Source organism: Melanotaenia boesemani, chromosome 16, assembly GCF_017639745.1.
Source record: "Melanotaenia boesemani isolate fMelBoe1 chromosome 16, fMelBoe1.pri, whole genome shotgun sequence".
NCBI classification, from domain to species: domain Eukaryota; kingdom Metazoa; phylum Chordata; class Actinopteri; order Atheriniformes; family Melanotaeniidae; genus Melanotaenia; species Melanotaenia boesemani.
Window position 1 is genome coordinate 15,191,087 of NC_055697.1, and position 25,540 is coordinate 15,216,626.

A 25,540-nucleotide genomic window follows, 5' to 3' on the forward strand; every position below is an offset into this window, starting at 1 on the left:
AGAATTTGCTTCATTGAGCAAAAGAAGCAAAGCAATTGCAGAAATGTTGTGCACATCTGCATGTACACTTATTCTTTGCTGGTGATGGGTATGGACTGGGTGCAGACAGCTCATTTCGTTTGGTGTTATCTATGTGAAAAAGAAAGCAAGTAAACAAGATGAATCTCTCCAGGAGTTTGCATCATAGTGATCATTGGCAAGTGATCAAAACAGTTTTCCATACTTTTAGGTTTAACACCATAAAAAGTGTGTTATTAAGTTAATTTAAAATTAATCATGCATATTGCTATATGATCCTTATCATTTGCATTAATTTCATCATTCCATATTACTATTAACTTTTATCAAAGTGTTTAAATTAAAAACTCTAGGAGAGATTGCTTTAAAAACCAATTTTACTCTTTTTAACTGAATGTGAATCAGTGGATGACTTGTTTTTTTTGCATTGTAGAGCAGAAATGCTATTGAAAGAGCAGAGAGTGGGAAAAGGACAGAGAGCATGGAGCTCCAAAAAGCCCAAATGGAAGTAGAGATTAGACAACTTGAGCAGCGAGTCCGGGAGCAAGATGCTTTGCTCACTGAAAGACAAGAACAGGTGGAAAAGTTGGAAGGACAGTTAGAAACACAGAAGAAAACTATTGATGATCTAAACTTTCAGAAGTCCCACCTTGAGCATGACATTAATCAATACCGTACCAAATTAGAAATAGCTATAAAAGACAAAGTTGCCAATGAACAGGAATTAAAACACACAAAACTCATGATTGAACAGTCAGAAGCTACATGGTCTCTAACCCAGAAGAAACTCGAGGACCTCTTAAAGAAAGAGAATGATGGCAAAAGTGTAAATTCACAAAGCCCCAAACTGCAGAGAAAAACACACAGCCAGGAAGCTGACCTTGTGGTTGAGGAGGAGCTGCGGAGCCAAGTCCAGGCTAAAAACAATGGTCTGGATCTGCAGTCTTTAGAGTTTGACAGCGAGTCAGCAGATGACACTCAGCTCCAGTCATCTGCAGTTATAATGCACGATGTCCTGCAGCAGAAACTGGAGGAACTAGACCTGGTCCAGAAAAAAGCAGAAATGGCTGAGGAGAAAGCTCAAAGCTATAAAAAGCTGCTGGATGACAGCAATAACAGACTGAAGAAACTCCAGATGGACATGGAGAATGAAAGGAGCAACATGAGGCTGAAATCAGAGGATCTCCAGCAGGAAAGTGTTAACATGAAGAAATCCATCAGTGATCTTCAGGAAGAAATCAGATCCCTCCAAAGAGCAAAGTCATCATTGGAACAAAGTGCTTTTTTTCAGAGCACTGAAGTTGAAGGCCTTAAAGAGCAGCTGAAGATCACCCAAGGGGAGCTGCAAAAGAAAACATCAATTGAGCAGGAAAACAGCTACAAGATTAACAACTTGGAGGAAGAGGTGGCTTCCAAACAGGCAGTAATAGGTCAGCTGAAGTTTAAATGCAATGAGCTGACCAGAATAAATGTCTCATCTGATGGCGACGTTAGAGGTCTTCAGATTCAAATTGAGTCACTGGAGAAAGAAAGATCGCTTTCTGAACAAAAGATTAAGTCTTTAAAGAGAGATGTAGAGAGTTGGAAAGAACAGCTTCAAACATCTAAAGAGGAAAACCTTGTAATGAAAAGATCTGAGCGGACTCTGCAGCTCACATGCAAAAACCTCGAGGCAGAACTCCAAAAAAGTGAACTTGTTGCATCTCAGTTGCAGAGAAAAGTAGATGATCTAAAAAAGATCAATTTAGATATGGAGCAGAATTTGAAGAACGTACGAGCTAAACTCGATCAAGTGACGATAGAAATTGAGAGCAAAGATCAGCAAATTAAAATCTTCAAGTCTCAGGTGGATGGCACAAAATCACAGGTCAGAATTATCGAAGAAGAACTGAACAAGAAATCCCAGACGACCCACGAGCTTCAAATGAAACTGCAAGATTACAGTGAAGAGACAAAGAAAATGACAGACCTGCAGCAGAAAATCAGCGCTCTCAATTCAAACATAGCAAGTTATGAGCAAGAAATAATAACTTTGAAATCAGAGCTTAAGTCGTTGTTTAATGAGAAGAATTTAGCAACTCAACAGGTCCGAATGCAAAAAGCTGAAATCAACGAATTGAATGAGATGCTGAAGAAAAAAAATGCAGAGCTGCAAAAAGAATCCAGTGAATGTCAGAAGCATCTCAGTAAAGTCAAAGCATTAGAAGATGAGCTTTTCAAGCATAAGCACAGTTTTAAAGGGTCAACTAGCAGCACAGAAATGACCATCATTCAAAACGACACAACAGCAGCAGAAAGAAAAGTAGAGAGCTTGAATGTTAAACTTTCAGAGCTCAGCTCATCTCTACAAAGAGCCAAAGATGAACTGACACAAGAGACCAAAGAAAGAAAATCAAAAGAATATAAAGTCATACAGCTAGAGAATGAGCTACAGAGAAATAATCTCACCATCAAAGAAGTGATGTCTAGTTCTGAGAAATCCCGATCAAATCTACAACATGAGAATACAATTCTGAAGAGGGAAAAATCTGAAGCTCTGGAGAAAACCATCGCATTGGGATCTGAAATCAGATTGCTGAAAGATAAGCTGCAACGTGCTCAAACAGACACAGAGTTAAAGCAAAAAGAAAACTCTGCTCTAAAGCTTAGTTCCCAGCAGAAAGAGGAACAACTGGAGAAGTGCAAGAAGATGCTGGAAGAATTAAAGAGTAAACTGGAACTCCAGAAAGAGGGCTATGAGAAGCAGTTGTTGCTTGTGCAGACTGAAGTAGAGAAAAAATTGATTCTGCTGCAATCTGAGATCACAAAAGAAAGCCAGCAGTCTCATGGTGCAGAATTAGCAGAGATGCTGAACAAGTATTTCAAACAAGACGTAAAGATGATAAAAACAGTGCATCAAACCACACTGGATTCAAATCAGCAGACTGAGCTGCAAATCAAAATGGATAGTCTGCAGCAAGAAAGAGCACAACTCGGGCAAGAGCTGTCAAAAGCAAAGTCAGAAATTGCCCAACTTGAGGCAGATAAACTCAAACTTACCTCAAAAATAACTGCACTGCAAAGCCTTTGCAATCAACAAAACATTGAGACAACGAAGATTGAAAAGCTGCTGGCAGATAGTGATCGCAAGCTGACACTCAAAGAAGGAGAAGCCAGAGCTCTTCGGGAACAAATAGAGTTGTATGTCAGAGAGGTGAAAAGCCTGCAGGAAACACTTTCAACACTAGAAGTAGAAGTGACAGAAACCAGTCATCAATACATCACAAACAACAAGGCTGATTTGTTGCAATCAGATGCTCTCATGGCAAAGAAGGTGGCATCCTTCAGTAAAAGTGCAAAGAGCAGCATGGAGGAAGAAACTCACAAAATCAAAGAGGTATGAATGAAGTTATTGAAGCATTTCTGCAGCATAACTTGAAATTACTTAGCAAATACTGTATATTTAAGTGTAATAAAGTATTATTATTTATGGGAACTATTGTAACTATAATAATAAATCAGAGTCTTCTGTAACTTATAAGTTCTTCCAATGTCACATCTACAGATGGCAACAGTGGAAAGACGAGACATTCTTGAAGGAATTAAACAAGTCAAAGAAGATGTCTCTCTTTATCAAACTCCCACTCTCCGATCAAGAGACATGCAACAAGTGACCAACAAGAGCAACATGAAATCTGACTTGCCCGTCTCTGCCACAACACACAAGGCTCTGTGTGGACTAACAAACCAACAGCCAAATGAAACTAAAACCAGTAAAACAAGAATGTACCAAATCAGAGAAGTTTGTGAAACCATCACCACATCAGAGAAGAGCACGGCAGAGTGTGAAAGAAAACTAAGTGCTACAACTTCCCCAAAACTCCCGGAACTTAAACGGAGTACAAACATTCAATACTTAATCAAATTAAAATTCTTAGATGAAGAAGTTTTGCAAAAGTTGGAGATGGGTCTCATCACAGTGGAGCAGGTGGAAGCATCTTTTGCTCAGCATGTTAACAGACCAAGTACAATAGCCGGAATTTATGTGGACTCAATTAAGAAAAAGATATCCTTCCTAGAAGCTGCTGAAAAAGGTTTCCTTGCAAAGACATATGCACTTGAGTTTCTCGAGGCTCAGGCTGCAACAGGGAGCCTTGCAGATCTGGCCACAGGACAAATACAGTCAGTTGCTGAGGCTCTGGAGAGGGGAATCATAGATGCAGGCTTGAAAGATAAACTAATGGAGGCTGAGAAAGCTGTTAGTGGGTATATCCATAAGGGCAAGAAGCTGTCTGTGTTTCAGGCAATGGAGGAAAGGATTATAGACAGATATAAAGGCAAGAAGATCCTCGAAGTCCAGATTGCTACAGGGGGGCTAATAAACCCAGAGACTGGTGTTAGAGTGCCAGCTTGCATTGCTGTAGATCAGGGGCTTTTGAACAAAGAGACTCTGCAGAATCTGTATGAGCCAGTGAATAACCCCAAAAGTTTCCACAACCCTGACACCCGACAGAAAGCTTATTACTCTGAAATACTCAAGACATGCTTGTATGATGTCGATGGTGGTGTGTTTCTCTTCCCATTCGGTGAGAGACACCTGACAAACACATCTCCTACGAATCCTCATAGAGTGTCAGTTGTCAACAGCAGCTGCGGATCTGAAATGTCAACATACGAAGCCTTCAAGGGGAAACACATCGACAAGAGGACGTATCTGTTTCTGTCACAGCAGGAAAGTGAATGGCTGGAAGTGTCCTTAGTTGACCCTAATGGAAGCCCACGTCACATCATGACTGATGCCAAAAGTGGCCGACAACTTTGTCTTGAGTCCGCTCTGAAGCAGAGGTTTCTTGAAGCATCTGAGCTTGAAAGCTATCGCAGTGGTCTTCTAAGTATCTATGAGATTGTGGACATCATATTTTCAAGAATGGTCGTTGTGGAAGATGTAAACAGCCCCATTGCAGGTTTCTGGGACATCACTCAAAAGAAGAGGCTTTCTGTTATTCAAGGCTTCCAACAGGGCTTTACTGATAGAGCCACCGCCTTACATCTGTTGGAGTCCCAGGCATGCACTGGAGGTATTTGTGACCCATCATCTGGGGAGAAAGTCCCCCTCTCTGAGGCTCTTAACAGAGGTCTTGTAGATGAGTCATTGAATCAGCAGCTCCAACAGTTTGAGCAGGCATTTAAAGGCATTATCCACCCTAAGACTGGGAAAACTTTGCCAGTTTCCCAGGCCGTTCAAGAAAATCTCCTTCCAAAGGATGTTGGTTTTCGCTGTATGGAATTCCAGCTCCTGACAGGAGGTTTAATAAATCCTGACACTGGTGACAGGATCTCCCTTGAAGAAGTGCTTCAGAGCGGCCTTATTGACAAAGTTACCGCTGCTTTACTCAAAGATGAGAACTTGTACACCAAATGCCTCACCTGTCCGAAGACCAAGAGAAGAATCACGTTCAAAGATGCTCTCGAAAGAAGCATCTTCGACTGCCACACTGGATTAAAGTTACTGGAGGCAACAAAAATTCACGGCTTCGGAACCAAATCCACATTTCATTATGTTTGGGCATATAAATAAACATCTGTAGATATGTGATTTTCTACAGCCAGCAGAAAAGACTCCTTCAGTTTTATTTGGCTGTGGTGTTATCTTACATTTTATTACTGTAGCTGATCAATCAATTTTTTTTATTTTACTCTGATTATGATTATTATACTACTGTAATTAAATGATGTGTCTTTCAGTGTTTTTCAGCATTTATTTTTTCTTTTCTGCAGCAAAGTAAACCGTTTTGTTAAAAACCCACCTGTCTTAATTCTAGAGATCTGTTGATGAGGAGAAGAGAGAGCATGGTGATAAAGTTAGCAAACTGTTGCACTGGATGTCCGATGTGAAACAGACCACGAGCAATGACGGGCATGCTCAGAAAGATAGTAATGCCAACACAGATGCTTCAAATAAGCCCCAGGTAACTAACATGCGTGTATTTGGTGTGTTCTTGTTTGTACCCTAACTGTTCGCATTAGTATTTACTGTCAGTGAATGATTTCTAATAAAAACACACTTTATACTTTGTGATTTCATTAATCCATATAATTTCACTATAGGCAGTGGTTGTAATGAGCTTACTTTGCTTCCAAAGTCATTGTTAATAATATGGATTTGTTTATATGGTTGATTATTTCAATCACCTCCAACTGATGCAATAACAACAGATCTAAAAGTTGCACAAGCACCCATACTGTAAATCCTCATTAGCCCCACAGGCTAATAAAACCGTTTTATGATGGTTTTTATTTCAAGAAATCAGAAAGGAAGTTATTCAGCTAAGATTTGAATGATATTTGAAATATATGTAAAGTGTTCAGTTTATTAAAATGACCAACTGCTGCAAATAAGCAGTGTAATTATTGTTCATTAAAGCAGTAAAATACTTTGATCACACGTGCATTATATTACCTAACATCAGTGTTACATGATTTACATTACTATTCACGCATGTCTGTGTATGTAAATAAACTATTCAGCAAATGCAATCACTAGTAATGTTTTACGTAATTTCCATTTTAATCACAATAAAAAAAAAATGAATATATTTGATAAAATAATAATTATTTGTCAAAATTCTACAAATAATTAAAATTTTATTCTGCAATTAAACCAAACAAAGAAGCTTAGATTTGTGTTGTGAGCACTTGGAAAATGTTTCTTACAATCTGGCTCTCCATTTAAAGGAGTTGGAAAATTATTTAAGCACAATTTTTTCAAATATAACAAATTAGTTGCTCAAAAACAGCCCTATTGTTGAATTTAGTTCTCTTTTACACATTCTGTACTAATTTTAGCTTGTATTTGTTTGCATAATTTTAACAATAATATGATTTTGTGTAGGGTTTATGTTTTATCCAGTGAATGATAATAATATATCTTTGTTCTTTTTTTTTTTTGTAAAACATTAATTTAATTACGTCTGATAAAATATTTAATTCATTTAAAAAATCATTTGTGTGTGTGTGTGTGTATTATGGAGCTTTTTCTCTGTCTACTTTAACCAGACTTACACAAAGTGGTCATACAAAAGCAGAGTGATTATTTTTTTTATTTTTTATCTTTTAACCGTTACAATGTCCGTTTTTATGTTGTAGGTGTCAATTGAGGAAATGGTCACTAAAAAGGAGCAAATTGCAGAAGCTCTCAGGTCCACACAAGCAATGCTCAACAAACATGGTGACAAGTGAGTGCCACCCCTCTGGTTTTCATTCAAAATTTCTTATCTACTGTCAAAACTCAAAGCTGCATCTTTTGTGTCTCATAGGATAACAGAAGAGGAAAGAGAGAAAATCCACGAGCAGCTGAAAGCTCTCAGTCAGGCTTACAGTGAACTCACCCATCAGTGTTCAGATCAGACAACCTCTGCAGATGAGGTTGGACTCCAGGCGCTTTTTGTTCTGTTTTTACAGAGTGCATTACATGTTAGTCTCAAAATGTGTCAAAGAACAATGCCCCTGATGTTCAAGTGCATGACTAACCATCACCCTCTTCCCTGAGTACAGTTTGAGTGGTTTTCTCTTGCATCCCTCGTTTGACTTTCTTAAACTGGATCATTAGTAACAGAAAACAAGATATGTGCAGTTAAAGCCCTGAAAAAAAAATTGAGTATGCTGTAAACATGCTTAACTTTGCCAGCTTTGGTCTGAAAGTCCACTTTTATCAATGTGGCTGATCTCTTTTTTAAGTTCATTGTGACAACAAATGTGAATTTTAACCTTACAGTGACTAACTACACTCTTTTTGCAAGATGCTGGACATTGCATTCACAGATGCATGAAAGCTTTAAATGTGTTGTGTGTCACTCTCTTGTTGCAACCCTGTTGCAGTCCTGCTCTCCTGCACACAATTTTTAACATGCCCATGTTTGTGTGGTGGTGAGTATAGATTTTTGCCTTGCTTTGGAATAATTTAATTGCAAATTGAACATGAATTATACATATTTTGAGGTCAAAGCCAGTCAAGTAACTTGCTTTAATTTTTCTGCAGGATTTTAAAACCACAGATGGGATTGGAACCATTTGGGTTAATCTCCCAGAGGCCCTCTCTCAATCTGAACTCCATGTCCATTCAGACTGGGATGATGCTGCCAAACAAAATCTTATGCACACATCCACTCTGAACCACTTCCCAGAGTATGAAGCAAGCAAGTGTATACAAAGTTCACATGTCTCCTCTGTGTCCCTGTCAGATGTAGCAGCAGCTAGGGAAGGATCCACCTGTGAGGATTTGGTCATCAAAGTAATAGAGGCCAGTCAAGTTAGTGATGGAGTGAATGTGTGTTACACAGGGGATGAGCTGACCCTGGAAAAGGCATTTCAGTGTGGTTTAATTCCTGCTTCTGTATATGTAGAGATTCTTCAGAGGCGAAAGTGCTGTGAGGATATGATGAACCAAAGCACTGTGAAAAGATCGTTCCTCTTAGAGCCTAAAGAAGAGGATGAACCTAGTGAGGTTAATAACCTGATATTAAATTGCCTCAGCAGAAATAAATCACTTACATCAGAGAGAAATGTTAACACTCTAAGCTTTGCATGTGAAGGTTTAGCTGATCAGGAGATCACATTCAGGTCTCTAGGTTGCCAAGACGGTTTAGGTGACACACAAGCAGATAAAAATGTTGCAGATGATTGGCTGAGGGTAGATGCTGCAGTTCAATGTGACCTCATGAGCTCCAGCAGCAATCTTATTATTTTGGGGCATCAGCAGCAGTTTATGGGAATTGTATTGCCTCGCTCTGGGGACACTGTGTCCACTTCATTCCAATATGAACAACAAATCACCACCACTGAGTTTACCAGCAAACTGTTGAATAATCAAGGAAGAATAGCAGCTATTTACATTCCAGAAAGTTCTGAAGTGAAAGACATCACATCTGCTGTTGAAACTGGTTTGATTGACACTTACACAGCTGAGGTTCTAAAATCTGTCCAGATTCCTGACGTCTTTCCTGATGTTGATCATCTGGATGGAACTTTTTCATCTTGGCTTATGTATAAAAAAGCAGCAGTTGGTGGATGGCATCATGCTGCAGGTAGTTCAGAAGTGAAACTCCCCACTCCTGCTGAGGCAGAGCAGTTATTCATCTCATACCTGATGGTTAATAGTTACATTGATCCAAATTCAGGTCAGAGGATTTTGATCCTTGACAGACAGTTAACTGAAATGACTCAAGCTTTTCTTGAAGACCTGATACTTCCTCAAACTTCCACTCATATCACTTTCAGTGACAGTAACCATTCAGAACAAGCAGATGTTCAAGAGATATCACTGCACATAAACGAGGAAACAGAGTTTGTAAAAAGCACACACCACACTTCTGATCCCCATGATTATGTTTCAGAGATCAATGGTAGAGTTACCTTTGATAAAAACACAAAATATGCATTTAAACCTGATAATTGGACTTCCTCTGGTGATATAAGTGTGACCCATGACAAAAAATCCCCCATAAATGGCCAGGCTCAAAAACTAGATCCTATTAATAAATATTTAGTGGGTAATGACTTTGATTTGGACTCCACAAAGCCTGTTGTAGTGGAGGAAGTCATCTTTCAAAACAACACAGACTGGACAAAATCAGATGAATCTGAAGAAAGAATTCATGGAAATAGTTTTCAGTTTGAGACTAGAGAGGCTGTCAGTGAAAGGCTTGATATTCCAGCTTCTCCAGAAATGTTACACTCTGTTAGAGGCAGAAGCAATGACTCTCCATCCCAGATAATTGAGTCCACGGTGAATTCATGCCATCAGAAACTGCCACACTACAATTCTGAGCCACTGCCCAGAGAATCAGAACTTGCAGATATTGAAGCAGAGTTTTCAGACCCTGTTAATGTGATGGAGGATGAAACTGAACACAAACATGCTCTTCAACATTTAAAAGCCCAAATGGAGGAAGGGGGCATTTTAGATGTTACCTCTGGGAGGCATTATGACCTGGAGGAAGCTTTTAATAAGGGACTTGTAGATGAGCAGACTGTACTGGAGTTGCATGACTTGCAGACAGATGGTAAATTCATTGTCTTAGGAGACGAGGAAGGGTCAATGTCAGGTCTAAGTCTGGCAAACAAATGTCAAACAGAACAACAGAACTTTTTTAGGTCCGATTGCGATGTTAGTTTTAGAGAGTCGTTGCAGTTTGGATTAAATGAACACCAACATGTTCAGTTAGATCACAAAACTAGCATTTATCCAGAAGAAAACTTTATTAACTACACTGTTGAAGATCATAATGTGGGTTTCACTAATGTGTATGGAGCTGAAAACATACAGCAGCTGACTGAGAGGAAGGTTGCTGTCTTGGTGCTTGATGTAGTCAGTGAGGATGCTTATGGCAAAAAGATAGACAGTGAAGATAAAGAAGGAAACGCACAAGTAATGAGTAGTTATGTGCATTATTCACTTCCTTCTGATAGTGGTCAAGAGCTTGTGATCTCATCCTCTTCCTGGAGTCCAGAACATGCTATTCGATCAGACAAAGGCTGTGACTCACAGGTCCTCAATAATAAGCAGCTTACATCTGGAGCTGATGTATGCAGTGTTGTTGAAGAAAACACTGCTCCAGCAATGCAGTTAGGTTCAGATAGTTCAAGTGACAGAGCCTCAAACGTCAATGCTGACACAGAAAGCCACAGTCAGAATGCAGCTTTTGCTTTTCACCCTGTTAAATCTAACAGCCAATGCACTGATGTTTTCAGTGCTAAATGTGATCCCCAAGAGGAAAATCACACAGTAAAAGAGGGTGAATTAGGTGCATCCATACCATTACACTATGGTTTATGTTGGGAAACTAGAGTAAAGAATGACACAACTGGCGATGACTCACCTTTGGGCAGTAATCCAGCTCAGAGTGAAGATTACTTATCACCTGGAGTTGAAAGTTCAGTCATCTCAGTTTCTCAGGGTAATAGTAACTATGACACAAACCATGCAGAAGAGGGCAGCAGAGGTGCATCTCAGCAAGCCTTACCTCATTCAGAAGATGACTTCAGAGTTGAATCTGAGCCCAGTCGCTGTCAAAATGTTCAGGACCAAATTGTGCCTGTTTGTGAAAAACCTCCACAACAACTGGACTTCTCCGCTCACTTACCTGCTATTCCCAATGACAATACTACATACACTGTCAGTCATAGGAGCTGTGATAGAGATTCACCCCAAACTGATAAAGATTTGGTTGACTTAAACAGCAAAGGTGTAAATGAAGTTGCCTTATATACACAGAGGCTTTCCCAAGAGAGGCAATATGATAACACTTTAAAAGTAATCAACGATACTGAGCAGATCTCTGTATCAAGACAAGAGAAAGACAATAATAAAGAAGATTCATCTTCTTTAAAGCAACCCTCAGACATCAACTGTGGACAATCTGGTAGTAGAATAGGAGAAGAGAGTAGATCTGAGAGTCAACTAGAGGACAAAAGATTAGATGAGCATCCCTGTGTAGGTACAGATTTCTCGTCAGACAGCTACATTACATCTGTATCCTCTCCAGCTCCACCCATGTTTGCTAATGCTGTAGATGACAAGAAGGAATCAATCACAGTGAATACTAATATTGATTTGCAAAAGGCAGACGGCCAAGATGCTGAAAGTTTTAATCAACATTTGGATAAAAGACATTTTTATGAGATTAACATGCCTCAGGGACTTGTGGAAAGAAGCTCCCCACTACCTATCGAAAAGATGCAAAACACCTTCGCTTCAAATGACAAAGACACAAGAAACTCAGAACTGACGTATCAGGAGGAAAAAATCAGTGACAACACAGAAGAGTTTGATCCTCCAAATATCCAGCTGCGGCTTCTGCAGATTTTTAAGTCTGTTTCTGCAAGCCAAGACTTTTCAGTGCTTCAGGAAATGATGGACACTCTGAGCGGTGTTCTGGGTGGCGAATCCCAAGAGGACCGGTGGCACATACTGGAGAGCATCAAGGAAGAGAGCTCAGAAGGAGAAGATGAGTTGGGTTATGATCCTGCAACAACTCGCCAACCATTTGCTCAGGTTTCTGACAACTCAGACATCTGCAAAGCTGAAAAAGATAAAAATAAGGTACAGATTGTTTTGCAGCAGTGTTAAGAGATCCTCGTTCCCTAATTTGTGTTTAACATCTGTTCTGCATTTGGATTATGTTTTCTCTTTTTCCACAGCTGTTCTCAATACAAGATTACTTGGAGTGTGTTGGAAGACTTCAAGATCATGCTGATGCTTTGGAAGATGTCAGAAAAGACCTTTTGATGCAGGCACCTGTTGGCAGCAACATGGAAGAACTGCAGATGCAGGCTGAGGAATGCCAGGTTAGACATTGATCATTTAAAACCATTTATACCATTTGTGGTGGAGCCAAATTACAGGTCATATTCTCAACTTTTATTGTATTTAATGTTTAATAAAATAATTTATTGATGTGCTGTTATTACTGATCAAATGTATCTTTTATGCAGTCTTTGGAGACTGAACTTTCCAGACTGAATGGTGTTCTGACAGCTGATATGGAGAAAGCCAAACAGCTCCTAAACGCTACTGATGAGCACATTCCCACACAAATCCAACAAGATTTGGCCTCAACATATCTTCAGTTAGAGCCAAATTTTACTGCTGTCTCCCAGATGTGCACGGAAAGGAAGAACTCCCTGAGTCAAGCAATGGAAGTGGAAAAAGTCTGTATTAAGATAGTTGATGAGTTAATAAAATACAGTGATTTAACAATTGCATAAATCCCTAACCTGTCTAACTATCATTTCAGGCACACTTGGAGTCAGCATATCAAAAACATCTCAGGGATCTTAACGAACTAGCGGGCCTCATTCAAATTAAGTCTGAGTTGTGGGATGCGGATTTGAAGACATGTGATGTGGACACACTAAAACATTTAAGTCAGCTGAATGAGGTATTCTAAAACTGAAATTAAATTGTGCAGATAAAGTGACTAAGTAGAGAAACATACTCATTATGTTTCTATCTTTTCTTATTCCAGGAAACTGAGAACAGTCAGCTGAAAGAAGCCAGGCTCAAGTTAGAGGATGTCACATTTGATATCCAGTGTTTCATTTCTGAGCATGCTCAGTTTTTGAGTCCAGCTCAGAGTAGCTACCTCCTCAAGTTCCTCACCACCACACAGCGAGCATTCAGGGACCACACAGAAAGGCTCAATACACAAAGGAGTGCCTTAGATGTCCTGCTGGACACCGGAGAGAGAGAAACCCTGGAGAAGGTTTGATTGCGGATGTGCTACAATTATGATCCTGTTTTTACAGAGTGGAGCAAAATGTGAATATAAACAGAAATCAGTGATTTGTAAATCATTTAAATGAATCATTTAACAGACAATAATACTGAGACAGCACAAGAAGTAATAAGCTCGTGGTGCATCACAAGACTGAATAGGCAAATAGTTTAGCTATTTCAAAAATACAATTTATTAACACAAAATTGGGCAAGTTAATGTTTAATTGAAAGGGTTCAGAAAATCTAGAAAAATCTTTGTGCACAGGAAACAATCAGTGTTAAATGACCTAAACATATAATATTAAGTCTTTGCACTATTTTCAGTCAAATCAATTATTCAAATGAGGTATGAACTATTTGATTCCTTTTTACTTTTCTTTTGAATGGGATTTGTACTTTAAAAATTAGTTTGTAAATTTCTGACGTTGGCTTGAAAATTGTGTATTGTGTTTCTTTTTTTTTCCCACTACAACCAGTTTATCTAGTATGTATACTTTTTTTTAGTTTTTTTAAATGATTAATTGGATTCGGTACAGATATAGTGTTTCCTTCTCATGAAGGTGATGTGAACTAATCTCTCTGAAGAAGTCAAAATGTTTTGAGAAATAACAGCACTGCATGCTTGACTCTTTGACCAATGCTGCAGACTAACCTTTATGCTGGTTTTATTCTACAGGCCTCAAGACTACAGTGAACAAAATGCATCTCCTTTGTTGGAACATTTTCACACACAAGAAACCCACTAACACAGTCAATAAATTGTGATCTTGAGTTTTATTACCATCATGAGAACAAAGGGGCAAATCAGCATGTTTATGGCATACTGGATTTTAACAAGACTTTGTTATTGTTTTGATATTATTATTTCCAAGTATTGATTAACATTTGTATGAACACTGTTGTAAGGTTTTAATGTTTTCTTATTGTTTTTGTTTTGCTGAATGTGGATGTAAATGTTCCCTTGTTATCAGTGGTGAAATAAACGTGCACATTTCTTTGTTTTTTGGCCAGTCTTTATTGGAGAGACACAAAGAGTTTTCCGAGAAGCTGGAGGAAGTGTGTGACAATCTCACCCTGACAGAGAACCGACTGATTGGTCATCAGCAGCAAGTAGGAAACTCTGACAGTGTCACAGACCTGCAGCAGTTTCAGCAGGAACATCAGGTTTGATATTTTTTTCTTTTGCTTTGCTACAAAGAAATAAAATCAAAAACCTGCCTAAGTGTTTAAAATATGTATCTATCAACTGTTTATTTGATCCCTGCATTATCTCAAGGCTTTGCAAAAAGATGTACAGACAAATGCCAGTGCCTTAAATGAGGTGATCACCAATACTAAAAAGTTTCTGGAGGAGAACCGCAGCAAGCTGTCACCAGATCAGATTGCCATGATCGAGAGCAAGTTAGAAGAAGCTAAAAGCAAAGCCAAGCTCATCAACCAACGGGCAGAGGAGTCCAGGAAAGATTTGGAGAAGGTTGTTACAACAGCCATAAAACAGGAGAGCGAAAAGGTTCATATTACTTCCATGTGTGCTGTCTATGAAAATGTGTATTGCATGATCATTTTAAATATTCGACAGTGAATCAGCGTCGCTCATGTGTGGTCTGTATGTGCAGGCAGCAGCTGTTGAACGACTTGAAGAAAGTAAGAACAAAATCGAAGGTCTTTTGGACTGGATTTCCAACATAGGGAATGAAAACAACAGCTGTCTGGATCAAACTGACCATATAAGTAAAGCGAATGGAAACCTGCCAGAGGAAACCTCTGCCAAGGGACTGACAGGAGAGGATGATGATGCCAATGGAAATGCTTTGCAGATCTCCGAAAATGATGTTAGCATGGAGACCAGAGGCAAGAATGACGTTTCTCTGGGCCTTGATAAGCAGTATGACAAGATCAAGGTAAAATTGATTTATCACTCAAAATGTCAATTTGTCATACTTGTTCTTTCTGGTTCATGCTTCACATACTAATGAACAGATTGCATGTTAATAATCAATCATTTAATCCAATGAATTTGTCTATCAGCAATAGATATTTTACAGTAGCTTATTAATATCAAGCAGACAGAATTAGCTCAACATTGGTAAAAATAAATGGAATTTTTAGAGTTTTAATTGTAGGAGTAAAATTACTAATTGAAGCATTTATTTTTCCTCAGGCTCACCATCAGGAGATTCTGTCCCAGCAGCAGGATCTGATCATGGCCACCCAGTCAGCTCAGGCCCTGCTTCACAAACAAGCTAATGTCTTGTCTCCAGATGAGCAGGAGAACCTTCAGAAGAACATCCAAGATCTGAAGGAGCGCTACGAGACCTCACTGACTCAGGCTGAACAGCAGATGAAGCACCTGCAATGTGTTCAGGAGGAGCTGAAGAAATTTCAGGACGACTGTGAGGAGTTTGAAGGCTGGTTAAAGCAGGCCGAAGGAGAGATGGAGAAGCTGGGTTCTCCTGAGGGCTCCCTCAATATTTTGAGTGACAAACTTCAGCACCAGAAAAGCTTCTCAGAGGATGTGATTTCTCACAAAGGGGACCTTCGCTTTATCACTATATCAGGACAGAAAGTGCTGGATGTGGCTAAGGCCTGTGGGATGGCTGACCCTGCAGCAAAGAATGCCCTTCTAGAGGTTGATACTTCAGGGACATGTTCTGCTGTCAAAGGAAAACTGGATTCAGCAGCCAGCCGCTACAAAACACTACATTCACAGGTATTTAATGTAAATCAGATGGAAACTGGTTGCAGTTGCTTGGTGTCACCACTAGGTGGTAGCATTTGTCTGTGTAAAGACAAGCTTAGTGAAAGTGACATTTTAACAACTTCTTTTATCTTCATGTTTTGTGCCTGTGTATTTAATTCTAAGAATTCTGAATCTCCAAATAATTTTCATTTGTTTTGTTTTAGTGCAACCTGCTTGGCAACAACCTCAGAGAAGTGGTTGACAAATACAAAAAGTATGATGACTCAAGCTGTGGTCTTTTGAAGTGGCTCAACAGCTCTGAGGAGGAGGCGAGAAAGCAGCAGGCAGAAGCCATTGCAGCTGACCCGCAAACACTACAGAAACAGCTGGAGGAGACCAAGGCAAGAAACATGATTAAACACAACCTCTAAAGCCAAACTGAACATTATGTTGAAAAACGTCATGTTGAGCATTATTCATAGTCTTTGGGGCTAATTTTAATTTACAGGTAATCATGTTTTCAGTGTTTTTGATCAGCCAAGTGTTATTTCTTTATTCTGTCCTGAGCCTGATGTTATCCTGAGTGTGATTTCAATCAACTCAGTGTAAACTTAAGTGGATGTCAAACTATGAATTCTTAAAATAAATACATCAAAATCAGCTTTATTTAGAGGTGACACATGTAAAACATGGAGCAATCACTGGGTTGTAAGGTCATGGCACAATAGACCTATCTTACCATATACAGTGTTTCCACTGACTAAAACACAGCAAGGCTATTTCTGGCTCTGCATACAAATTCAAACCCACATGTGAATAGTTTGACTCTGGTTATTTGTAGCTTACATACTCTTCCAAAAGGACACAAGAGCAGGTTGACAGAGTTGTCTCTGTCAAAGTTTTTGGCTGCACTTAGTTTAAACATTTCTCTGTAAGGAGGTAGTGACTTAAAACATAGATAGGTCCAGATAAGAGGCGCCTCTGGGCCTACCAGGGAGCACAGTACGTGGGACTTGAATAAAAAATACAGTGCAGAAAATTCAAAGCCTTTCTGTAGATGAGGCAGTCATTCAATCTTTCTGTTGCACAACAAAGGGATGTGTAGAAAAATGGTATGCATAAGTGAGGCTAAGGTTTTCTGAGTCTTTATGTACTAATTTGCAGACTTTACAAGGTCAGATGATGGGACATCAGGTGGCAGTTGACATGTTACGTAAAACAGCTGAGTCGCTAGTAACATCTGAAGGAAACCTGCTGAGCAACCCTGATGAGATCCAGGAGACAGTAGGTGAGAAAATATCCCAACCAAAAGTTTTATTTACCAACATTATCATTTCAAAACTTATAAATGCCGGTTGAGTTTATGCTGTAGTTTGAAGTCTTTACTTACCAAACTGCAAGAAATTATTTTTCTTTTCAGCAGAACCTGCTTTGTGTGTGTTGCAGATGACATTGTGGAGCGATATGACAACCTGTCCAAGTCTGTGAGTGATCGAAATGAGAAGCTGCAGATCACCCTGACTCGCTCTATGAGTGTCCAGGATGGTTTGGATGAGATGATGGGATGGATGGAGGGAGTGGAAACCAGTGTGAAAAAGAAAGAGCAAATCCCCCTGGACTCTGCTTCTGTTGGAGATATCCTCAGCAAAGAAGCAGTATGATCCTTTATCATCATCTCAGCAGTTTAATATCCTTCATACAGGCCTCTTGCTAATTTTTTTTTCTTTTTTTGGTCTTTCTTTTTTTTAGGCATTAGAGCAGGACATAGCAAGTCGCCAGAGCAGCATCTTAGCCATGAAAGCCAAGGTGATGAAGTTTGTGGAGACAGCAGATCCCTCCACAGCCGTGCTTCTGCAGAATAAGATGGATGCTCTCTCGCAGCGCTTCTCTGACGCCTGTGATAAGCATAAGCAAAAAGTATCCCAGCTAGAGCAACTGAAAGAAAAAGTTGAACAGTTTGAGAATTTGGTAGATAAAGTCCAGCAGTTTGCTGTGAAACGTTCACAAGATCTGCATGAAACAGATGGACCTGGGAAAACCTTTAATGAACTTTCTCAGCTAATGCAGGCAAGTATAATAACACCATCAATAATGTGATGCTTTCAGTATATATATATATATATATATATATATATATATATATATATATATATATATATATATATATATATATATATATATATATATATATATATATATATATATATATATATATATATATATATATATGATGGTTCTTTCTTTTTTAATGTCAGAACACAAAAGAAGAGATGGCTGAATATTCCAGCGATATGGAGAAGCTGCAGGCTCTTTCCAAAGAGCTGTCTGAATTAAGCCCTGATGGAAACAAAGCCCAGCTTCAGAGCAAGATGGACAATGTCGCAAATATTTTCAACACATTCAAAGATACAGTCAAAGAAAAGTAAGTCTAGGAGAAGAAGCTGCATTATTTTTTTCAGCATCACTTTTGGTATTATATATGTATGTAACTGATGTTCTTGTCTGTTGTAGGGCAGAGGAGCTATCATCCTGTCAGGACCAGCTGGGAGAGTTCAGATCTGCAGTCAGTGCTCTTACAAAGTGGCTGGAGGAGACCAATGCAAAAGTACCTGCAGCTCCGCCAAGCAGCTGTGAGAAGAATCTGGAGAAGGACCTGCAAATTGTCACTGTGAGTCATGGAATAAATAAATAGCAAATTACAGACAGTATTATTCCTACATGTGCTTTTTCTAACTGCACTTAAAATGCTGGAACAGAAGTCCAAGATGATACGTTACATTTGACACAAACAGTGTGTGTTGCAATAGATAGAAGTAACCTGCTTTAACAGATAGATCAGTCCTCCCTAATCCCCCCACTATCCAAACTTTTTTTCTCTGCCAACTAATGACAGATAAATGGCTGGGTGTTTACAGAACAGACCTAAAAGTCAAAAGCTATGTTACCTATTTGATGTTTTCAGAGTATGTTTCATTTTATGTCGTATAATCTTTTATAAAGCAAATTTCTCATATATACTGCATGTAATCACCTTTGAAGTCATGTGCTGTAAATGCTACTTCCCAGATCTTTCCTTCTATCTTACAAAGTATGTTGCTGATTAATCTTTCATCAGGGGTTATTAGATGAATGGACAGCCAAAGGCCCTGCTGTCCAAGACCTGACCAGTAAAGGATCAGCACTGTGCAGCCTGATGACTTTCCTCACATCCCCTGCCAAGACTAAGACCTCTAACAAGTCAGGTAAATATCAGCATAATTAATCCGGTGTAATTGAATCTCTTAGGGGAATGGGAGGCATGGTGTTTGGGCCCACTTGCAGTGCTGTGTTATTACTAACCATTAGAGATCATGGAAAGATCTTGTGCCAAAAATCCTTATCAGCATCCCTGTTCCTGACATGATGTCTTATGTCTTTGCATCAGCTCTTACTAATGGTGGTGGTCCAGCAAGCCATACCTACCTAACCAATAAAGGTAACCAAAGTGTGGATGTGTATGCTGGGGTGTGAAAACACTGTGATGGCTCTACATCACAGCTTTTGAATTATCACTCAAACATTATGTTCAGATTATGACTGAAAGAGTTACTTGAATAAAGACAATTATAAGTATTTAATGTTACAAATGAGCAATTTTATCTTAATCAAGTAAGTAAGTTTGCACTTGAATTTTCATCAACACCGATGTCCAAAATAGGATGAGATCAGAATGTTCACTTGGCCTGAAAAAAGATTGTCTTAAACTTTTTAAATAAATTCATTTGATGCTTGTTTTAAGTTGGATTCCTTAAATCCCACTTTAATTAGAAAGTTATAATTTAATCACTAACTTCAACTTGATATGCGACACCTGTTTAGACAAGAAGCCAGATAAAAAATAAAAAACACGAAACATAGTGTAGGGCTAGAGCATAGGCAGAGAAAAACCCATAAAATTTTGGTGTGGATCCAGGGCACATTCTTTAATCTTGTGAGAAAGATGTGCACTCCAACACCTTTCTACTTGATTTCTTCAACACAGGAAAATTTCAGTCCTTTAGTTAAAGCCCTATAATTGTTAAGTCAAAAATTAATTGTGCATGATTTGCTCTTAGAAATGCACAAGTTCCTTTCAAACACTCATACAGTCTCACATACACCCAGTGGTGCTTGTATCAGTGTCTTAGTTTATTAATTGTTAGTATGAAGCTTGCAGCTGCATTCATTCCTGATCATTTGGTCATTCATATTCTGAACATACTGTGCCGTAAGGAGAACATATTAACAGCGCCTCACTATAATGATCATCTCATTATTATATTGTGGTTACAATTTCCTGTTGGGGAAACTTAATAGATGTATTTTTGATGCCCTCAGAGCTGATGGGAATTCAGCAGAACACGTCATTCATCAGTGAGGGATACACAAACCTTGGTGAAACACTGAAGAGTCGATCAGACCAGCTGACTGGTTTGCTACAGGAGGTGAAAGATGCCCGAAAGGAGACAGAGGACATGATGTCATGTCTAAGGGACATGAAAAAGACTGCAGCATCCTGGAAAAATGCAACCACTGAAAAGGATTCTGTCAAATCACAGCTTGAACAACAGAAGGTACGGCCATGTTGTTACCAAAATAAACTCTTGCATTAATTTAAAAATGCACCCAGTCCTTTCTGACTTTGTTTTTCTGTGAATGAGATAATCACGTGACAGCCCTATTGGAAACCATTCATGATTTGTGTGGTTCTGTCAGGCATTTGAAGATGGGATGAAGCAGAAGCAGGAGCAACTCCAGAAACTCAGAGAGAAGCTTCTGGCCTTGATCACAGCCCATCCAAACTCCCCCGAGGCAGCGGAATGGAAGCAGATGCTGGCAGAAATAGGTATGTGTAAAAAGTGTTGGCTCCAGAGAACCCAAGATAATTTATGTCACTGACATTGTCAGAAATGTGTTGAAGCCCACCTATAATCTCATATGGCACTGATGTTTGAGTAAAGGTTTATGTGAAATATAACATGTGCTGTAATCCTGTTATATATCTTGTCTAAAACCTCAAAGCATAAGAACACAATAACAGAATGTGAGCCTGTCTCGCTGCTTGCTCTCTGCTAGAACAAATCAAACAAATTAACACATTTGTGATTCCATAATCCACACGGTGGGAGGAGAACAGTGGGGCCGATGGCTGAGAGATGTGTTTGTGCTGACTAATGAAGACTGGTGTGATTGTTCTGCTTTCCTGTTCAGATGCTGCTTGGGGAGAAATCAGCGGCTATGTAGAAGAGAGGAAGCAGCACCTGGAACAGTCCAACAAGAATCTGGACATCTTCCAAACTACTGAGCAGCAACTTGGACAGTGGCTCTCAGAGAAGGAGCTGATGATGAGTGTCCTTGGACCCCTCTCTATAGACCCAAACATGCTTAAAATGCAGAAGCAACAAGTTCAGGTTAGCATGGTGCAAGCAGTTGGAAATAATTTTAGAAGAAATGTTCATATAAACTTATTTAGCTTTTCTCAATGTTCCAGATCCTCCAGAATGAATTCAAGAGCCGCAAACCTCAATATGAGCAACTTCAGGAAGCAGCTTCAGCCATCCTGAGCTCATCGGCCAACCAGGAGCCATCAAACGGGAAGTTGGTGAGGGAGCAGCTTGCTGCTGTCACTCAGAAGTGGCAAGGCCTCACAGGACAGCTGGATCAGCGAGACAGCCTCATCGGCCAGGCGGTGGTGAAGACAGCACAGTTTCAGGAGTTACTGAGGAGCCTCAGTAACACTGCCACTCAGCTGGAGAATCAACTCACCAACCATCACTCCAACAGCACACAGCCTGATGCTGTGAAAAAACAGTTGGAAAATGCCCAAAACATCTCAGCTCAGCTTAGAGAAGAAAGGAAGAAGTTGAAAGAGGCTGAGGCCATCAACGCAGAGCTCCTAGCCATGGTGACTGAGGACTATCTTAAAGCAGACCTAGTCAGGCAGCTGGAGAGTGTCAGCAAGCCTTTTAAACAGCTGGAAGAGAAAGCAGGTTGGCCTTTTAATTTAATCTATATTGTAATTACTGTATCTTTGTGCTGATTCATTTTATGTATTTCTTGCTAATTTCAATGTGTCTCTTTTGTAGCAAAACGTATCGAGCAGTTAAACTCAACCTTTGCCAGCTCTCAGCAGTTCCATCAGACCTCCAAAGACTTCCAATCATGGCTGGGCGAGAAGCTCCAGGAACAGTCTAAGCCCCTGCCCATCTCTGCCAAGGTGGACCTTCTGCAGCAATCCCTGGAGGAACACAGTAAACTCCAGAAGACTCTTAAGGATCATGAGGAAGCTTACAATACAATCATTGGAGAAGGAGAGATGCTTCTGCACAGCACTGATGGTGCAGAAAAGCTGGCCTTACAGGGACAGCTCACTACCCTCTCTTCTAACTGGGAGGAAGTTAAGAGAAGCTCCATAGAGCAGGCTGACAAACTTCAAGCTGCTCTGCTTAGATCTCAAAAGTATCAGGAGCATGCAGAGAAGCTGAGCTCTTGGATTCAAGATTGTGAAGCTAGTGAAGGCCGAATCAAACTCACCACTGATTCTGTTGCCGTGGAAAGCTCCATTTCTCAAGTGAAAGCCCTCCAGAAGGATGTCGACAAGCACAGAGGTCTGGTGGGGCAGCTTAACACAGCTACAGAAAACCTTCTCGAGGTAGCCAACATGGACACAGAAGCTATAAAAGAAGAGAAAGATAACATTGGTAAAAGGGTGGACAAATTAGTTGAGGGTCTTCAAAGCAAAAGGGAATCCCTGGAGAAGATCTCACACACTATTAAAGAATTTAATGATGCCTACAAAGACGCAAAGAGTCAGCTTGAAGGGGCTAAAAAGCAGGTGGATTCATATGAATCACTGGGAGTCCAGGGACACAGTAACAAGAACTTAACCAACATTAAAGCCCAACATAAGAGTTTAGAAGGTGTGCAGAACCAAGTAGATCACATGAAGACTTTGGCCAAGGACCTTGTTGTTGATGTCCCAGATGCTGAAGGAGTGACAGACCTTTTGCTGCAGACAGACAGCATAGAAAAGGACTATGACACCCTAAACAAGAAACTAGAGGACGCATGTCAAGTATTAGAGAGCAAACTGCAAGGCATCGGACAGTTCCAAAACAAAATACGCGAGATGTTTACTGATTTCACAGAGCTGGATGACGAACTGGACAGCATGTCTCCAGTCAATCTGGATTTGGCAACCCTTAAAGAACAGCAGGACAGCATTCAGAGTTTTGTAGCTAAGCTGCGAGAGCTGATGGCTAACACAGCCAATGCTGGTGACAGCTGTAAGAAGATGCTGGAGACTGAATCGTCACCTGACTTGTTGGGTCTGAAGCGAGACCTGGATGCTTTGAGTAAGCAGTGCGGCAAACTCTTAGACAGAGCCAAGGGAAGAGAGGTCCAGGTGCAGAATACTCTTACCAAGCTGGAGGAGCTGTATGGCAAACTCCATCAAGTGGAAGATAAAGTTTGCAGAGCTGAGGACAAGGAAGCATCTCAGGAGGCAGTTGGCATGGAGACGGACGTGATCAACCAACAGCTGGAGGCATTTAAGGTATGCAAACCCCAATTTCGTGCTTTTATTTCAATTTTATGGTTTAAAAAAGAACATAGATTTATGGCTGACATGACATATGGCTCTATTTTATGCTCTCTAGGAAAATATGTGAGCTCAGTTGAACTCATGTCAAACAATACAGTTTTAGTGCATACTGTATCATCTCCTTTAAAATTTTATAATTTTTAACTTTAACACAGATGAAATATCAATTTGGGGAATTAAGGTGAATTTTTATTAGTATTGAGTAGTTTTGTAATATTTGCTCTGTTTGTTTGTATTTACCAGTTTTGGCTCTGTGTTAGGTTTTACCTACAGTAATAAAATAATTTGGGGTCTCATATGTTAGGATGGCAATATTTCTTCTCACTAAAGATTAATAACAGCTCTAAAAATGATTTCAGGCAGGCCTTTCTTTTTTTATTGAATTACATAATAAAAAGACTGATGGATACATGTGATTTTGTTGCTGAAAAACAAAATATACAAATATAAAATGTCAAGTAAATGTTCCGGTTATTAAAAATTACTACCAGTTGATTAAAAGCCATGTTTACCTTTCAAGTGAACAGTTATTGTAAAATTCTCTTTTTATTTTCACATAAAACATCCACCCTAAAATCAATCTTCTGTAAACATTTATCCAAAAATTGGCAGGGCTACAACTAACATTTTAGACTGTGCAGGGGCAGGTTATTATCAGGCTGAGCACTCTTCCTTTATACATGGAAATTCTCAGGAGACTGTGGTTTCATTCAGGGCATCTGGTGTTAACAAAAGAGTTAGGTTCCATATGGAGGGATGGGGTAAGAGGGACAGAACGTTACAGCCAGGTGGTTGCCAGCAGGGTGTCACTTGATTCACTAATAGAGCTGAGTCTGCATCCTGATCTCTGAACATTCACCTAATGTCCTCAACCATATATTGTTAATTGTTGTGCATAGCTTGCACTCATTGTATTAGACTAATAAAGATAGTGTAAAAGGGGCCAGAATGTTTAAGCTACATTTACATTTGATACATACACCTCAATTTTTTCACCCCATTTTAAAAATGACACAAAGATGTTGTTCAATAAAACTTTATTAGACATTTTCTAGCGGGTGCACTGCAGTAGAACACGACATTATTTCTTTACGTTTCTGTTTAGGTATTAAGAATGCTTGTGAGAGATGGGAAATGTTTATGCATGTAACTGCCCTAATGGTTTGTTTTCAGTTAATATCACTACCTATATTGGCTATAAAACCTTGGGTGCTTTTGTTGATATCAGTTAGAGATAAAACAACAGTTTGCCATTAGCAACATTTACAGACAGATGCCAAATATTTTAAAAGCTCTTAAATTCCTACAGAGTTCTCTACAAGAGGATTAACCTATATATGGTGGTGAAATTATGAAACATTTCTTCATTTATAGCATTAGATTGTATTACAATAAAACAATGTAAACAGCTGTGTAGGCAAATGACTATCCTAAAATGTAGGTCAAGGGATTTCTTCTTCTTTTTTCAATCAAAGGGGGTTCTGCATTCATGCAGGAGGGACTGCATCCTGACCTCCTGACCATGCATGGATTAAAATATCATTGGTGTAGAATTGGTGAGGGGGTGTTGTTGTCAGCTTGATGTGTGGACATTGGGTAACTATTAAAGAAGTGATTGATTCATATTGTTGCTAAGCAGCAATGTTGTCATGGTGCAGACCCAGTCTTTGTCCTTTCACCACTCAGGGCTGAGAGATACGACCTCAGCTGCTTATGGAAAGATGTCATTGAGTAACAAACAGTCAGCATTGTAGTTAAAATTGTTTCTTTATTTAACTGTAGCATGAAAACTTTACTGTAGATAAGTGGAATTTAATGGCAGCCAGTGAGAGAGAAATAAACAGAAGGCGGTGCTTGGATTTGTCTCTTTCATGTGCTCTGTTACCATTTTAGGTGAAGTTTTAAAACAGACTTCATATGTTTATCTTGTTTAACAGGAGCTTAGAGGCCCTGGTGTTTGTAGGTC

General features: G+C 39.5%; 1 protein-coding gene across 1 annotated transcript in view; it reads left to right on the plus strand.

Annotated features, from left to right (window-relative positions):
* Positions 1-25,540, plus strand: part of dst (dystonin) — a 102,078-nt gene that overhangs the window by 48,514 nt on the left and 28,024 nt on the right. The window contains exons 36-55 of the mRNA XM_042010765.1: positions 5,820-5,966; positions 7,144-7,232; positions 7,314-7,422; positions 14,285-14,437; positions 14,550-14,783; positions 14,890-15,174; positions 15,435-15,983; positions 16,178-16,354; positions 17,118-17,241; positions 17,400-17,608; positions 17,703-18,020; positions 18,209-18,375; positions 18,465-18,621; positions 19,069-19,195; positions 19,378-19,428; positions 20,310-20,545; positions 20,688-20,817; positions 21,183-21,382; positions 21,463-21,961; positions 22,058-23,526. Coding sequence (XP_041866699.1) covers positions 5,820-5,966; positions 7,144-7,232; positions 7,314-7,422; positions 14,285-14,437; positions 14,550-14,783; positions 14,890-15,174; positions 15,435-15,983; positions 16,178-16,354; positions 17,118-17,241; positions 17,400-17,608; positions 17,703-18,020; positions 18,209-18,375; positions 18,465-18,621; positions 19,069-19,195; positions 19,378-19,428; positions 20,310-20,545; positions 20,688-20,817; positions 21,183-21,382; positions 21,463-21,961; positions 22,058-23,526 — 5,430 coding nt within the window. The remainder of the gene's footprint in view (positions 1-5,819; positions 5,967-7,143; positions 7,233-7,313; positions 7,423-14,284; positions 14,438-14,549; positions 14,784-14,889; positions 15,175-15,434; positions 15,984-16,177; positions 16,355-17,117; positions 17,242-17,399; positions 17,609-17,702; positions 18,021-18,208; positions 18,376-18,464; positions 18,622-19,068; positions 19,196-19,377; positions 19,429-20,309; positions 20,546-20,687; positions 20,818-21,182; positions 21,383-21,462; positions 21,962-22,057; positions 23,527-25,540) is intronic.